The sequence below is a fragment of the Chelonoidis abingdonii genome, chromosome 1 (assembly GCF_003597395.2).
Source record: "Chelonoidis abingdonii isolate Lonesome George chromosome 1, CheloAbing_2.0, whole genome shotgun sequence".
In the NCBI taxonomy this organism is placed as follows: domain Eukaryota; kingdom Metazoa; phylum Chordata; order Testudines; family Testudinidae; genus Chelonoidis; species Chelonoidis abingdonii.
This window is the reverse complement of record NC_133769.1, coordinates 72,095,054-72,112,693: the sequence shown is the minus strand read 5'-3', so window position 1 is coordinate 72,112,693 and position 17,640 is coordinate 72,095,054. Positions and strand designations below refer to the sequence as shown.

General features: G+C 39.3%; 1 protein-coding gene across 1 annotated transcript in view; it reads right to left on the bottom strand.

Moving 5' to 3' along the window:
* TRHDE (thyrotropin releasing hormone degrading enzyme) overlaps window positions 1-17,640 on the bottom strand; it is a 327,679-nt gene that overhangs the window by 19,337 nt on the left and 290,702 nt on the right. Inside the window, exons 13-15 of the mRNA XM_032767020.2 lie at window positions 16,225-16,372; window positions 13,534-13,631; window positions 12,909-13,016 (exon numbers count right to left, since the gene is read on the bottom strand). Of these exons, the coding sequence (XP_032622911.1) occupies window positions 12,909-13,016; window positions 13,534-13,631; window positions 16,225-16,372 (354 nt within the window). The remainder of the gene's footprint in view (window positions 1-12,908; window positions 13,017-13,533; window positions 13,632-16,224; window positions 16,373-17,640) is intronic.

Here is a 17,640-nt window from a genome sequence, read left to right as displayed (position 1 = left end):
TTTCTAATTGATTTTTCTCCATTTCTGAGGATTCTTGCTCCTTCTTCCCTTGAGTTATTATGGGCCTGTATTTCATCGTTATCTAAACATGTGAAAATCTCTCAGGTCTAGATTTTGTATCTGTACAGCTCCGTGGAAAATATGCTTTTAACATTGCAGTTCCATAGCATCAGTTCAGCATGCAAAATGTTGACCTACTGGATTAATTGAACTGAACAAGTAAAAGTAACTATTGTTTCAGTATTATTTAGCTAGAAACACTGAAGAACATATTCATATTCTCCTGTTGTATTAAATCTCTATGTAGGCTGCTGTCATTTTTAAAGTGATAATATAATGGATACTTCAGAGGGATGATAAAAATTAATTTTTGAAAGCATAATTCTGAATGCTGATATGATGGATTTAACCTTATTTGTCTTGCTCAACAAATATGATGGTGAGGATAAGATATGAGGCCAGCAAAGCTCATGTTTAAAATTTAAACATTTGGAAAATATGTTAAAAATTAAACAATTAGGAAAAAAATAATTAAAATCCAGCTGTGCCTTTACAGGAAAATATTTTTTTTACAGTCCTGACTAGTAAAGCTTTCCAATGAATTAAGAATAATCTTCTAAGTTAAAATTAATTGGTATGTACTTGCTCCTATTTAAACAATGTTCTAACAATTGGAAATACTTTTATAAAATCAGACCATAATTATTTATCTTTTAGGCAAATTGTGTTCTAATTTCTTAAAATGTAACTGCATGCAGTTTAGTCAGTTCTTTGATTAAGTGACAAATTTTATTACCATTTAGGCTAATATTTGACAAAGGAAACTAATCAGAAGCTCCATTCTTTATTTTTTTACAGTTTACCTTTAATGGAAACTTATTTTCCTTGATGTTTATATTTATAGCATTGTTTATTAGGTTACAAAACTCAGATAATATGAAAAGAATGGCACCCATGGAATAATGTATTAGCACTGCATATACTAAAACATGAAACAAATGATGCCACATTGGCAACAGTACGTTATGTGACTTTTCTAAGCTAAACACAGTTTTTGCCCCTCTTTACTTATTTTTATTACAGTAGCCTAACTCAAACCTGGGAACCATTGTGCTAGGTATTATACATACATATGGGAGGAGAAGGTCCCTTCTTCCAAAGTGTTAACAATTGGAATGGACACAACAGACAAAAGGTGAAATTTTGGACATAATGAGGTCTGTGGGAAAACTCTTACTGATTTTAGTAGGACCAGGATTTCACTGAAAGGGTGGTAGAAGGGAAGTCTGATTATCCCCATCTGATACATGGGAAACTGAGGCACAGAGCACTTAAAGAACTTGCATAAGGTTACACTGGATGTCTAAGGCAGAATCAGGAACTGAACCCAGATCACATGAGGTTCAGTCCAATGCCTTAACCACAAGATCTTCTATCCTCTCTCCAATAACTTTTTCTAGCTACATCCAGTGCCAGTTATGCAACATCATTTTTTAATGTCTGAATGGCAAGCTGTACATTAACTTGTGCAGCTCATCTCTGCTGTAGATTTTTGTTGTTTTGTCCTTTGTTGGCATTTTTCTACCCCAAAAATGGCCCTTCCTTTCAAATTGCTTTTCTTTATTTTGGTTGGTATTTTGGTTGTTGAACAAACAAATAAACAAAATCTGTCAAAGTTTTAAAGTTTTCACATTAATTTGTTCGAGATGTTGTTTACTTAAAAGCAGTAGAAGGGGCAGGAGATTCTTCTGTGATCACCTAGAAAACTGAGGAAGCAAAGCTGTTACTTGGAGGAAGTGCCCAATAAACAACACATTTTCTATTTACTTGTAACAAGATGCAATCCTTTCTTCTATTAGACATACTCCCTAGATCCTCTTTCACAACACCATATCCACTATTTCCTTGATTAACTTATGCACTCAGCAGTCTTTTCTTCCTCCTTAAACAGTTTTATTGACTTGACTGTAAGATTCCACTCAAAAGTTGTTACAACCTATCAATTAGTTAAATTACTTCAGCAACATTGGCTGCCACCATCTGGCTGTACTCTAATAACATTGCAAAATATAATGTCTCTCTACATCTGTATCCACACAGATAGATTCAACAATGAATTTTCAAAGTCATTAAAATTTACAGAAGTTGATAACACAGAAGAAAGGATCTAGGGTTGTTTGTTTGTGTTGTGTTTTACATTCTATATACATATACGTATGAAAAAGTAGTCTCTTCTCTGTATGTCACAGCTCCCATAAGTCTAATGACTTCTGAAAATTAAGTGATGAACATCAGAACTTTGTACAGAAGTAACGTGTCTTCTAGATACCTCACATAAATCTAACCTTTTAGGCCACACATCCACAAACACTCATGCTCCCCATGAAAGTTAAGCACAGATATAAGTGTTTGCAAGATCAAGGCCTAGGTGCACAAATGTGAAATGAAGTGACAAAACAATGCATCTCAAAGCAGCAGAGAGAGGAAGAAAAAGAGAAGAAAAAGAAGGAAAACTGTTACTTTTGGTATATGTATTTGATTATCTGTCATTTGGTCCAGACTTCATTAGAATGTATATCAACTAACACTAAGAAATCTCTGTTATCTACCATGGACCTGAGCCTACAAACACGTTGCAACTGTTGTTGCAGTACAATGTATCTTTAAGGTGGTATTTTCAGAGTCCTTAAAGGTTGATCCAGTAAAGAGGTGAAACAAATTAGGCAGCCAGATTACTGTGAATCAATTGTCTCTTGAAAAGTAAATACAAATTGTTCTTATTGAATATGAGAATCTAGTATTCTCAAATTAGGGCTCTTGGGTACTCTTGTCTTTGTGCAAATTATCTGACTGATGACATTCTTACTTCATTACATGCACCTTTCTTATGACTGATGTAGAGAAAATTAGCATAATTAACATTGCATATAGGAGTATTTTACTGTGAAATAACAAATGTGGAAACTACTGGACAAGCCCTAAGCTGAATGGATACATTTAAAAACATCTCTTACAAGATCATTAGATCTCAGGATGCTATGCTTTAAAGTGTTAGCTTCAATGTCTAGCTCCCATATGTTCCTCTTTAGTCTGTGGTGTAAAGGAGAGGCAAGATGTCCAAAAATGGGTGCTAATGACCTGAAACTCCTGAGAGAGAAGGAAATGGCTGTTTCATGGCATACCTTCTCGCAGGGGATCTATGGTAACACCTCTGTACTGATGACAAGTCAAAGCCAGAACTCTATGGGTTTTCAGTCAGACCAATGTTAACTTCCTTCTGTTCCCTGCAAAGGTGGTTTGTTGTGTAGACACAGAAGGGACCTAAATGTTAAGATGACTTTTGTGGGAAATATGACCTGGGGGTAAACTGGAATATGAAAGCCAGGGTACAGTTTTGCAAGGTTCTGGAACATTCTCTTTCTACTTACTCAAGGTGGCAATCCTTCTCCTGTCAGGGAAGCCTCTGGGGCCAACACTATGATGTGAACTTGTGGAGACTGCAAAGTATTTTTCCTCTTTTACAGATTTTGTTTTCATGGGAGGGAAGCCTGGAGTAAAGTATTTAAGTATGTTGGCTCACAGGCATTCCTGAACTCTTCAAAATTATATTTATGATTAATTTGTTTCCATAAAATGTCCTTTATGGCTATGAAATCTATTAGGAATCCTGTGGTTAAAAACCAGAACAGATGTGCATGCAGGGTCTCCTGGCAGTCCCTACTTATTCTTCCCCATGAAGTTGGAACAGTGCCCTCTGAAAAATTCAGTGACCATTGTGTTATGGAAAAGATGTGGGACAATACTTTATTTTGACAGTATCAGTTCACTGTATCATTGTAAATACATCTACTTTGCTGGATCACACTGGATCACAACTTCTGATCCATGAGAACTACAAAAAGTATACTCAGAATAGAACAAAGAAAACAAAGTGTTAAAAAAGCTGAATATTGTTTATCAGCTGGGCTAAACTATAAGACGACACCCAAGTCAATAACCAGTTGATTAAAGGTTACCAGATCAAAATAATCTCGCTAACCTTAGAGGTAAATCTTAGTCAAAAGAGAGTCTGTTTCACAGATGCAAGGCCAAGAGATGCCAAATCTATAAGAGTTTTCACACTTTCTTCTTTAACTATCAGAATGCAGCCCTAAACTTACCCAGTTTGAGTCCTGTGAAAATTGGATAACGAAAAATATTGGACACCACCAGCTGCTGCCACTGGACATAACTTCAGACCAATATCTCAAGTAGTTGAGAATGATCAAAGTACTCAGAACAGAAAAATAATAGTATAAATAGTAAAAGACAAATTAAATCTAAAACAGTAAGCACCGAATCAATCAGGAATGTGAAATAGCCTACAATCTACCTGTATTAAAGATGTGATTCAATATGTAATAGTAATTGTAGGTAGTCTGTTAATCATGATAGTTCTCAAATCACAGGTACTTTAAATATCTCTGATCTTTATTCTGCATGGAGATAGCCAGCAGATTGAAAACCCAATGCATGTTACTCTAATTAATACTGGATCAGATAAAACAAATGCATGTGTTAACTGTTTTCTGTGAAAAAAAGTCATGCAATTAGTCCTACAACTATTTGAACATAGATAACGGATGAATAGGAATGGGCTACATTTCAAAAGAAGGAAAAATCTGAGAATCAATTGGTGACTGGCTCTGAATATCCAATGCCCTTTCCAGTGGGCTTCACTAAGTCATGCCTTTGGGTGTCACAACAGATGCTGACAGGCCATCATTTACTATGACATCACACTTCAGGAGTTTATAAACTATTGTCCTTTGCACATTTCTTCCTGAGCATTAGAGGTTAGAACGCTTCCAAAGCAGTAACGCTGCAAATGCTAATACTCTTAACATTGTGTTTTGCCTTCAGAACCAATGCATTACGGAGGTTAAAGAGGTTAGCAAGGCTGATTCTCAAGCTTAGGCAGACTTTGTATGGTAATTTTGCTAATTTTTTAGGCTGAACCACAATGCTCTCATAACTACAGAGTGTGAGTAATGTATTTCTTCACACATTAAAGAGCTTCACAGGGATCATCCCAGTTAAATGAAGGTAGCAACAAACATCTTAATTTTCAGCAAGCAGTAGCTTCTGCTGCATAGTATTTGCCTGTATCTTGAATTCTACGACCCCCATTCCTAAATCGACAACACTAACTTCAATGATTGTATAAAGAATGTTCTTTATTCCTCATAGAGGCTTCACTTATGGAAGTATGTATTCATCTTACTGCAGCAAGATCATGTTTGCCATACTAAGCACCATCAGCAGCATTTGTGGGGCCTGAAGTATACTGAAGTGGAGCCCATCAGTTATATAAAAATATCAGATCTGTATTAATTTAATAATTAAAAGGAAAGTGAATCTCACATTAAAATTTGTTCTCAGGTTTTCAAGAAAAACTTCATATAAAATTTATTTTGTTAGATCTTGCTAGGATTAAACTCCTGTACAGATCAATAAACAGCTCCGTTGACACTCCTTGGAGTCAGTTACTTAAGGCTGGCTATATGGATCGATGCCTTTGTGGCCACATGTGTCCTTTGAGTCATGCTCTGGCATTATTTCCTGTCAGAGTGGCTGAGAACTGCACTGTTGTTAAATATTTTGTACTCTAAATTATCATATTTTTTTAGCAACATAAATGGTTGCAATCTCTTTCTCATATCATTTATTTTAAGACACAAGTATCAGGAGATGAGATCAGCTATTGGTGCACCAATGCAGTAGTGCAGGGGTCAGTGACCTTTTAGAAGTGGTGTGCCGAGTCTTTGTTTATTCACTCTAATTTAAGGTTACACGTACCAGTAATACAGTTTAATGTTTTTAGATGGTTTCTTTCTATAAGTCTATATAACTAAACTATGTTTGTATGTAAAGTAAATAATGTTTAAGAAGCTTCATTTAAAATTAAATTAAAATGCAAAGCCTCCCCCGCCCCCCCCGGACTGGTGGCTGGGACCTGGGCAGCGTGAATGCCACTGAAAATCAGCTTCTGTGCCGCCTTTGGCACTGCCTTTTTCTTAACACCTGATTTAATTTTCCTTGTTTTTAGATCCAAGGGGATTGGATCTGGACTCACCAGGGATTGGTGGGGGAAAGGAGGGGGGATGGTTAATTTCTCCTAGTTTTAAGATCCAAGGGGTTTGGATCTGTGTTCACCAGGGAATTGGTGAAGTCCTTCAAAACTACCCAGGGAAAAAAGTAGTGCTTGGGGGATGGTGGCAGCGATACCAGATCTAAGCTGGTAATTAAGCTTAGAAGTGTCCATGCAGGTTCCCACATCTGTACCCTAAAGTTCAGAGTGGGGAAGGAACCTTGACAGGTATACATTACCGTAGTTGATTATTGCTCTTCCCTAGCCCACAATTAAACTACACAAGTAAAATTCATAAACATTTGGGATGGAAAAAACCTTTAAAAAGCTATCTAATCAAGCATCACAGCAAGATTTATTTTATCATTCCCAAACCATTCCTAATTAGATGTGTGTTCACTCTAACTTTGACTATATCCAGTGATGGAGATTCCATAGGCTTCTTAGCCACCTGTTCCACTGCCTGTAAATTTACACAGTCATAAAAGTTTAACTTAATATTAGGTTATATTTGTATTGAATCTAATTTGATTGATGTCAATCTACCTCCCCGGTATTCTTTTGTACTCTTACATTCCAAAGAATTTTCAATACTTCCCAATTTGCATTGTTTGTAAATCAGCTCTTTGGATTAGCCACTCCAGCTTCCAGAATAGATCATTCAGGGCAAAGCATTGCAACATTGCCTTTATTTTTTACTATAGTATTCAGCAAACTCGACTGTATTCATATGTGGAAATACTACAAAAGAGACAGAAAACACTGTAAGCTTCCCCTCAAAGTTTCCTTTGAGTTCTCTTATTGGAGGCAGCATTCCCCAACCTCCAGCGGACAAACTGGGAGGCCAACCCAGAAATGCTGCTGATATTGGAGATCTGTTGGGGGAAGTGGGGCACCTATGCAGAGATCCTCTACCTCCTCTGATCAGCTCGTAGCCCTCTGTAGCTCTGCCCTGGTTCCCTGGCAATGTGACTCCACTGCAACTGTATTGCCTGGAATTTCCCAGCAGATGCTTGACCACTTTGTTCTGCTCTGCGGAAATGACTCTCTAGGTACAATATATATAATCTCTGGCTGTATTAACTCTATTTATTGTTAACACTGGGTGGAGGGAGAGATGATGCATATCTCTGCCTCCAGTGGTGTTTTCTTAGCACTGTGGAGAATTGTCAAAATGCTCTGGAGAAAGGAAGGGAATGCTGCCACCGAGATAGCAGTCTCTCCTTTTGCGGGAGAAGATGAATGGAGAGAGAATGGTACAGAGATACTATGGTTGCAACTGACAGTACAAAACAAAAGGTAGCTTTTAAGGACATGATGTTATAAGAATATTGCATCAAACTGAGTGAAGTACAGTTATGATCACAAATATGACAATATAAAAATGGCACCAAATACATATCTGTTCCTTTTATGTATTCCAAGTTGTACTTTCTTGCCCATTATACCCATATTAGCCAACACAGTTAAGGGAGTGTGTTCTGGCTTCTGTTCTGGTTCTTACACCATGTTAACTAAATTCTTATTACAGAATCATTATTATTATTGGTAATAACAGAATCTCAGTGAAATGGCAGAAAGCTGAACTATTATATAGCCATACTACTATATGAGCAAAAATAGACTTGCTGAATCTATATAAATGTTGATACTGTGAAGTACAAGTTAATTTTACTAAGCTGCTAAAAGGGCAGAAAGTTTCTCAACTACAATAAGTGACCTTTGTGATGCCTTTCCAAAATGAGCAGACATGGTATCAGCCTGTCAATGATTTAGTCACATTCAAATGTGGTGACTGTTTGGAGAACAGCAACTGGCAATTTCTGGGGTTGGGAAAAAGATCTAAACTTATAATCTTATAAAATAAATAAAAGAAATCTGTCTTCTTTGCAAGTTGCACCCTTGTTTATCATCTGATGGCAATCCTTGTTCCATAATTACATTATTTGTGGTAGCTATTTTTCCAAATTGTCCAGTTTCTTTACTGAAATGTATTGCTTTAACTGGCTGGTATTTCTCCTCCTCTGCCCTGCTCTTATACCTTTATCATAACATTCATTGTGCTCCGGCAGTCACAATCTTGGGCTCCCAAGAATGGCCTTATGGAAAAGATAAGATTAATTTTCAGAAGGCTCCTTAAATGTGTTCCTTTCCTTTCTCGCTATTGTTAGCAAAGCAATAAGCTTTTTTTTCAGATACCTCCTTCTTCTCTAGTCCTTTAGGAGGGAGAGGGGGAGGCTTTGCAGGGTGACAGCTTTTAAATATTGCATTATCTACTGCTGTCCAATTTAATAGATTATGTTAAATGTGATTAACTAATTTTGCTGTTGCAAATGAGTATCTCAGTAAATTACTATTGCAGATCCTTTCCTGTGATTCTTTCTTTGTATTTTCCTCTTTGAATAGCTATGTATCTAGCATTGTTGATGTTTGCTAATTTTGATACTGATAAGGATTCACTTAAAAATGTGCATGCTTGGATTCATCATACAGAATTAACCTGACAAATCCTTTAATAACATTTTCTTTTTCGAGTTTGAGGCATATTTTTCATACACTTTGGGTACTTTTTTCAAAAACACTCAAGTGACTTAGAAGACTAATGGCTAGATTCAAAGTAGGACGTAGGTGCATACCTGCCACTTTAGCGCCTAAATCCAACATCTAGGCACCAATGGAATTCACAAAACCACCATTCAGCTGCCATCCAAGTCTGTAGCATCTACGTTACTATTGATAAAGTTTCCTAGGTGCCCATTTTTCTGCTAGCGGCCATGCACAAAGCTGTCTAAGTCCTGATGCCATTGACCTGCTCAGCGACTAGTTCATGCTTAAGCCCTGCCAGGATTCACAAACTAGGCATCTTTCTGCCTCTCACGCCTGTGGGATCCAATCCATACACTACAGGTGGTGGTGGTGGTAAACCCCTATATCAAATAGCCCAGTGGTTAGGGCACTCACCTTGGAGGTGGCAGACACCTTGACTGATTTGGAGCAAGGACTTGATCCTGGATCTCCAACTTCCAGGTAAGTGGCCTTGGCTATAAGGGGAGGGGGCACCTCCGTGTGAAAGGACTGACTTGACTTAAGTGTTTCATTCCTGAGAATCTTGAGCAAAGCCAGGCACCTCCTTTCAGCCCCGAGTTAGATGCCTAACCCCCTTTGAGGTGCGAGGTTTAGGCAGCTCTTGGCTCCGAGTGATGGCTTCTGTTAATCTCTCTTTTAGGCGCCTAACTCTCTTCATGCAGTATCTGAGGCCTGGTCTACACTACGTGTTTAAACCAATTTTAGCAGCGTTAAACTGATTTAACGCTGCACCCATCCACACAATGAGGCCCTTTATATCGATATAAAGGGTTCTTCAAACTGGTTTCTGTACTCCTCTCCGATGAGAGAAGTAGTGCTGAAATCGGTATTACCATATCGGATTAGGGTTAGTGTGGCCTTGCAAATCGAGCGGTATGCTCCGGGTGTATCCACAGTGCACCATTGTGCTGACTCGGACAGCAAGTCAAACTGCGATGCCACGCCAGGAATACAGGAAGCCTGCGATCTTTGAATTTCATTTCCTGTTTGCCCAGCGTGGAGCTCTGTCAGCACGTGGTGATGCAGTCCAAACCAAAAGAGCTCCAGCATCGGGTCATACGGGAGATACTGGATCGGATCGCTGTATGGGGAACAAAATCTGTTCATCACAGTTCTGTTAAGAAGACGAAATGACAAAGCATTTGAAAAAATCTCCAGGCTATGATAGACAGAGGCCAAGCACAGTGCTGCGTGACAGGACGCGTACGGAAAGCAAAGAATCAAATGGACGCTCATTGAAGGAGCGAGGGGTACTGAGGACTGCCAGCTATCCCACAGTCCCGCAGTCTCCGAAAGCATTTGCATTCTTCGCGAGCTCCATTCCTGTAAGGGTCAAATCACATTGTCCGGGATTTCAGGTATATGTCGTCAATTGCCCTCCCCCTTTCCCACCATAGAAAGAAAAAGTGGAAAAATTGTTTCTGACTTTTTATATGTTAATCCTATTTACTGCATGCTGCTGAGAGCCAATGCTGCGGCCAGTGAATAGCAGCAATCCTCTCCGCCCCCAGCCCGGTGGTGACAGTACAATATGACTGCTATCTCATCGTCATCCATCACCGTGAGTGCTCCTGGCTTGCGCCTCAGGTAGGGTCGCCGGGGGTACCTGGGTAAACAATAGCAATGACTCCCTGGACATTCCCGGTAGATGTACAGAATGGCTGGTAACGTCCGCATCATAGCGACTGGGGGCTGAGTTTCCATCAGCCCTTCCCGCTTTCATGTCTAAAGAAAAGATTCTGTACTGCCTGGACTACATAGCAGCAGGATGCTGGCTCCTCTCCCTGCCCCGTTTAATGGTCCTGCCTGGACTACTCATAGCAGCTGGAGGCTGCCTCCCCCTCATTTTAGCCTCACTGAAACAGTCAGTGTTTCTTATTGCTGCAGTTCCTTTATACTCATCACAGACAAATGGGGAACTGCCACGTAGCCCTAGCAGAAGGTTGGGGGGGAGGAATCAAACAGGTGGGGTTGGTGCAAGGGCACCCCATGATGGCATGCAGCTCATTCTCTGCGGGATCTGACACTGAGCGGCTGTGCATCTCTGGCTTCTCTGATCACGGTTCTCTAGTAAACACTTGCCCCATATTCTACGCAGGACTGATCTATTTAGGTAACATAAGGAAGGGATTGACTCGGGAATCATTGCCCATTTTTGTCTTTGCTCGCCTCCGGCCGCACCTCAGCTAAGCCCAGCCAGGAGCACCCATGATCAGCGCAGATGGTACATGAACGACTGATAAAACCGGCATCTATCGCGCAATTTACAAGGCACAGCACAACGCTACCGGAACAACTGGTAACCATGCTCGTGCTACCGTTCAATGGCAAATAAATGCTGCTGTGGAGCACTGCCGTACGCCCTGTCAGCGCATGCCATACAGGACAATACCGTGACAGTGGACAAAAGGCAAACGGGTCTCGCCATGGTGCATGACTATGGAATCCCAGGGCAAATCAGGAAAAAGGGCGCTGAAATGATTTGTCCTGCGTGGCTTTCACGAAGCGAAGTGCCGATCGAACATTTACCGAGATCACCCACAACACGCGTTTTTGCACCATCCATCGGCTGGGGTACTCCAACCCAGAATCCAATGGGCGGGGAGACTGCAGGAGAACTATGGCGAATGCTATGCGGATAGCTACCCACAGTGCAACGCTCCGGAAATCGATGCTAGCCTTGGTACGTGGACGGACACCGCCGAATTAATGTGCTTAGTGCGGCCGTGTGCACTCAACTTTATATAATCTGTTTTACAAAACTGGTTTATGTAAAATTGGAATAATCCCGTAGTGTAGACATACCCTGAGAAACACGGATGCCTCACTTTGGGTTGTAAATTCCACTAGGCAGCAGGTTCCTTAAAAGTTACAACATGGAACATTGCAGTGCCTAACTCCCTAGGGTGAATCTAGCCCTAAATTCCATTTTCAAAGTCACTAAGGATATGTCTATATGGCGTGCAGAAACCAGTGGCAGAAAGTTTCAGAACCTGGTGCTACAAACTTGGGCTCACGCTACAGCGCTAAAAAGGGCTGTATTGGTTTTAGGGCTCAGAAACTCATTCCCTTCCCTAGGATTCAAAGCCCAACCCCAATGTTTACACAGACATTTTTAGCACCAGGAGCTGCAGATCTGAGTTTTGAGATTCACTGTTGCAGGATTCTCCTTGCCACGCAGTAGACATTTTCCCTAGGGGCAGGTTTTCAAATGTATGTAGGCACCTAATGGCATTTTCAAAATTGCTTCTGAGAATCCCACTTGGCATCTATCGGCACCCTTCTGCACCTAAATACTTTTGAAAATAAGTGCCTAATTTAATTTTAAAAATGAAACTTAGGTGCTTTTGAAAACTTCATCTGAAATAGAATATTTTACCTAGAAACAAAACATCAGAGCCCGTGATACGCGGCAACTAGTTTCCTGCCTTCCATCAGAGGAAAAAAAGGATGATTCTTTCACAGGAAAGCTGTGATCCTCACCTGTATTTGCCTTATTCTCCATGGATAACAGCATGATTTAATAATCATGCTACTTTATTTATTAACACACTGCACTTATATACATACTTTGCACATTGTCAATGACCTGACAACTCTCACCTGAATTAAGTAAATCTCTGGCTGCTCTGCTTGCCTCCTATAGTTCTTGTCTGTCCATTATACTGCTGCTAATGTCCCCCATTGCTCTTATTACATTATCTCTCCTTGAATCTCTCTATTAGCTTCCTGCCTCTTATGGCATCTCTTTCAAGTTCTGTATCTTGATTTACAAAGCTCTACTTAATATTTCCCTCTATTACATTTCCTCATCTCTTTTCCTCTCTCTCTCTTTCAGGTCTTCTCAAAGACTCCTCCCTTTATCTCCTTTCCCACTTACGGCTTCACACCTTTTGTCATGTTGCCCTTATTCCTGTCTTCATCTACCAAGCATCCTCTCTTTCTTCCATTACACCCTTCCTTAAAATCAAGCTCCTTTTTTTCTCAGGAGGCTCCATTTGCCCCATCCAGAAATTAAGAGATCTTTCCCACCCCTTCTAGGTCTGCAGCCTCACAGCAATGCTTTAAATGACAGCTGGTGAGTTCTGCTTCATTTTTTACCTGTATGCAAAAAGTATGTATTAAAGAGACACACTCATACTATAACAGTTCTGAGTTGGGTGGACGGGAGATGCATTTTTGTTCCACTTACCGGTTTCTATTGCTGGAAATCCAATCTGAGATTAACGTTGCAGCCTGTTGGTGACAGTGTTTATTACCAAAGCTGCAGGCCAGCATGATGACTTCTCGACGCAATTCTCTGGGTTAGTTTAAAACACAAATAAAGACACTAATGAGCTCACATTAATAAATAAGTATGTTGAAATTCTCAGAAGAAAATATTCTAACCTTTCTTATAAGGAGCTGTCAATATTTAATTAAACAAAAATATTAAAGATGTGGTAACTATATATCCTTGAGTAACAACTAAGTACCATGTTGTTACAGTTACAATTTTTAATTAAAGGCCATGGATCAAAATGGGCAGTGTTACATTCACTCAACCCTACTAAATTCAATGGCCTTGTGAGTTCAAATCCCAAAGTCTCCAATGGAGCCAGCACTTAAATTAAAGGTTAACAGGAACATGTCTTTGTTCTCAAAATTCCAGGCAGAGGAAACTGATTCACAGCACCTAGCCCTCTCAAGTGAGGAGAAATGAAAGGAGGAAAAGGATAGAAAGGTATCTCAGGATGCTGTAATTCACATTAAGTATTGGGTAAGCACTTTACTACAACTATCTCCTGTGAAAATTAATTAAAAAAATATAACAGTACTCGTGTTGGTAGGCAGCTTGAACAAGGGATCTGTTTAAATTATTCATTGGCCATCCAAGTTTGAGGTACATCGTTGCAACTTGTTTTAAAATATATTCCTGGAAGAAGAAGAAGAAGAAGAAGAAGAAGAAGAAAAGGTTAAATATATTTTCAGAATTAAACTTTATTTTTGATTTTATAGTTCAAAGTTGAAATACTGTTGATTGATGTTTTTAATAATGCCCCACTTTCAAAATTCTTTGATTTGGATCTTGTATTGCAGTATTTTTGTATGCAATCCCACTTTTACTTCAATGGAAGATGAATCTACAGAACAGCTACATGACTGGGTCTACTGGGTTAGCTAATTTAATGGTAAAGAATACAGTAATTTATAAATTGTTTACTTTAACAGTATTTTGAACTCACAATACAAAGGTGAAGAGTTGCTGGAGCTTGGACAGGCTAATGCCTACTCTAGCTAAGCCAGTCTTGACTTCACAATGAATGTCTGAATAATGACCATCATTAAACATTTAAACAGACACACTTAGCACATACATAGAGAGATAACTGATAGCAACGATTAGGGCTCTGTGCCTCTCACGGAGGTTGCGGAAGTCACGGATTCCATGACTTTCCGCAACCTCCGTGAGTTCTCCAGGGGCCAGTGTGGCTGACCTTAGGGCTGCCCAAGCAGCTGGCCCCTAGGACAGCCACACAAGCTGCTGCTCCAGTGGCCCCCAGCAGTGTTCCCTGGATGGACGGCCAGAGCAGCCATGGTCCGTGGCCCCAAGCAGTGGCCCCCAGCTGCCCGGCCGGAGCGGCCGCGGTGTGCTGGCCCTGGCAGTGGTCACCAGGTGGTGGGCCAGAGCACTCGCAGTCTGCTGCTCTACAGCCGGTGCCACTGGCCCTGGGCACACTTCCCTCAGCAGCAGCTCCCCAGTCCCCTTTAGCAACACCCACCTCATGTTCCCTTCCAGCAGTACCCCCCCACGCTCCCCCAGTGCCCTCTCCAAGATTTAATCACAGGTATTTTTAGTAAAAGTAATGGACAGGTCATGGGCCATGACTTTTTGTTAATTGCCCATGACCTGTTTGTGACATCTACTAAAAGCACCTGTGACCAAATTGTAGCCTTAGCTATAATCATCTTTACTTTCATAGCTACAGCGAAACCATTACACAGGTGCAGCCAACTGATCTAATAATACTGAACAATGTGTGCTGCATATCAAGACTAGGTTATATAATGACACTATTTCAATGTCCATTTAGCTGTTGCTGTGTATAAATATCAAAGACAGCACAAGACATGTTTATCTTACTCACACATCTTGCACATTAGGCATCTTTACATTCAGTTACAAGTTATGAAGTAGACTATTGTCACTGTAGTCACAGCATAATTTTCTGCCACTAGAATTCACTGCTTTGAAAAAAAGAATGGAAATGAACTAATGCAAGAGAATATCCATTTTATTTTTATGGATGCATGTGTATATGTGTGTGATGACAGAACCAAAGGAGATGCACTGGATAGCTTTCTCAAGCAGATAAGTTATTCTGTGACTAAAATGAGTTTATATTTCTTCTCCCATCAACTCTGCTTTCAGATTGCAGGAAGAATTAGTAGTGGTAAAAGACAACCCTGCAATTAATTTTTACCAGTTTTGTTTATTAAAATTGTATTCTCTTTACAGTCATGTCTAAAAGTGAAACAGCAATCACGGTCTAATCATGATTTCTCAGTGCAGGTAATGATAGACTAAGAAGACAAAAAGTGTGATTTTACATGAGAGCTGTCTGGTTTGGAGCTAGACTCAGATCATAGGTTCATGAAGAAACATTTCCAGTATTTCTGTATTAATCTGTAATAGGTTCCTTATATAAATTCCCCATGCCAGCATGTATTGGGTGTATTTTAAAAAATGTCTCCTTAAACATACCAGACTTTATGTAGTTTCTTCATTTCAATGGTACTATAAAATTATGTGCAATAGTTGGGCAATTAATTTATGCAGAGTACATAAAATTCACGGACAGTACACAGATGTAATACAGTTTATAACTCTTAATAAATACAATTGAAGTCTGTGTCATAAGAAATGTTCCTTTTAGCAAATATGCTTCAAGATTAAGCAACATTTTTTCAGGTAACATTTTAAAATGTTTGTCATGTCTACCTGGATTATCGACTGTTTGTTGCTACTGTTGTTCTCTTGGTCCCAATTATGAATGGGTTTTTGACTCAATTGTGATCTAATCCTTGTTAATTAAGGGAAATGCATTGACTTCACTATGCCTTTCAGGATGAAATTAATGACTAACAATATAGACTTCAACTGCATGCATCTTGCTAAATTCTGTGAGCACAATTTCTGTCCATGCTTTTTCTGGGCCTCAATGAAAGTGTAGTCCTGTGGCTCCAGAGAACTATAGAATTTGGGGTCTACACTGTTTTTTAAGAATCAAACAACTAATTTGTCATAATATTTTATAGGAAGAACAGCTAAGTTTCCTTCCACTCATTATATATGCCTCAGATAGCCCTTATCACTGTTCAAATGCAAATGAACCGAAGTTTGACAATTGCTACATTTAAATACAAAATAATTAGAAAGAAAGTTAATATCCCTAGATCAGTTACAATAACTGACTGGGGACTAGTTCATCTCAGGACAATAGAAAAGAAGAGAATATATCTTTTACATTGAAAATGTTGTAGTTTTCAGTGCGGTCCAGCAATTTATCTAGAGGATAAAGAGCTCGGCTGGCAGCATGCCAAGGCAGAAAATCCTTCTCCTCGGAAAGGTATCTGATAATCTCCAGAGGAATATTCTGAGGCAAATAGCCAGCTCTGCACAGTCAAAGAAGTTCATGTTAATTATTATTTTCAGAGAAGGTACATGATGATGCAAAAATGAGGGTTTTTTATATGCAAATGAAAGGTAGAAAAGCATGATAAATACATCACATTATAATGAAATGAAAGTCACTGTTATTAAAAAAACCCCCAACTCTTATGTGTTGAGTGTCTTTTTACAGGATGCCAACATCCCTAATTTAAATAGAACCCAGTGTCTATTAAAAAAATGCAAACAGTAAAGTAGCTGAATATAGAAAGAAAGAAAGAAAGAAAGAAAGTATTTTATTGCTACAGTGTAGACAGAATGTGGTCCAAACAAAATCAACAAGCCCAGGCATTTTGCTTCTCAGAAAATTTTGACAGGTCATGGGCAACTGAGAAGAACTAATTGTGAAGGGACATTCTTTAGTTTCAAAATTCCTCCCCCAGCTCCAAAAGCAGCTTTGTCTGATGTCTATTGCAAATCATTTTGGAACAAGTTATACTGTTAAACTGAAACAGCACTCAAAAGGATCATAGTAGTTAACGATGTGTTAGCTCTTCTCATATAAACTCCATTTTTCACTAGCTTACAAATAAATCAGAGACCTGCCTCATCCTTTCATTGCAATAAAGAGCCTCATCCAGTGAGTGAAACAGTTTCACAGAATTTCAAGAAAGTTGTTTAAAGTTACATGTTTACACAAAGTGTAGCAGATACACAAATATTTCAATGTTTCTTTTTAAAATTCTATACTGGAAACTTCAAGCTTCAGGATTTTTGTTCATTTTACCTTTTTGAACTGCTTTATTTCTTAACAATCTAAAATGCAATAGTAAAATTTAACTCTGTGGTGAAAACTTTCTAACAACATGCAGGCCTATTCTTCTCTTAATGCATGTGTTTAACTCCCACTGAAGTTCTATGCCTGCAGCAAGAAGAAATAGTGATTCTGTTTTCATTAAACTTTCAGGACTGGACTGGTTCAACATAGGCAAGGGTTTGAAATATCTTCATAGTTCTTTGTTTCCTTTCATTTCTCTAATTGTCTGAAAAGACAATCCATTCAGGCAAACAATGATTAAGTGCTATGTAGGGGACCACGGATACCAGGCTATTCAAAGATCTGGGGCTAGTCTGATCTCAGTTATACCAGTTTAAATCCAGAGTAACTTCACTGAAATCTTTGTGCTAGGGTTGTGTCTTTTGGCACAATCCTAAACAAGGGCCGTTTGTAAGCTACACCACCACACTCATAGCCCAGGAGGCATTGTGCCCC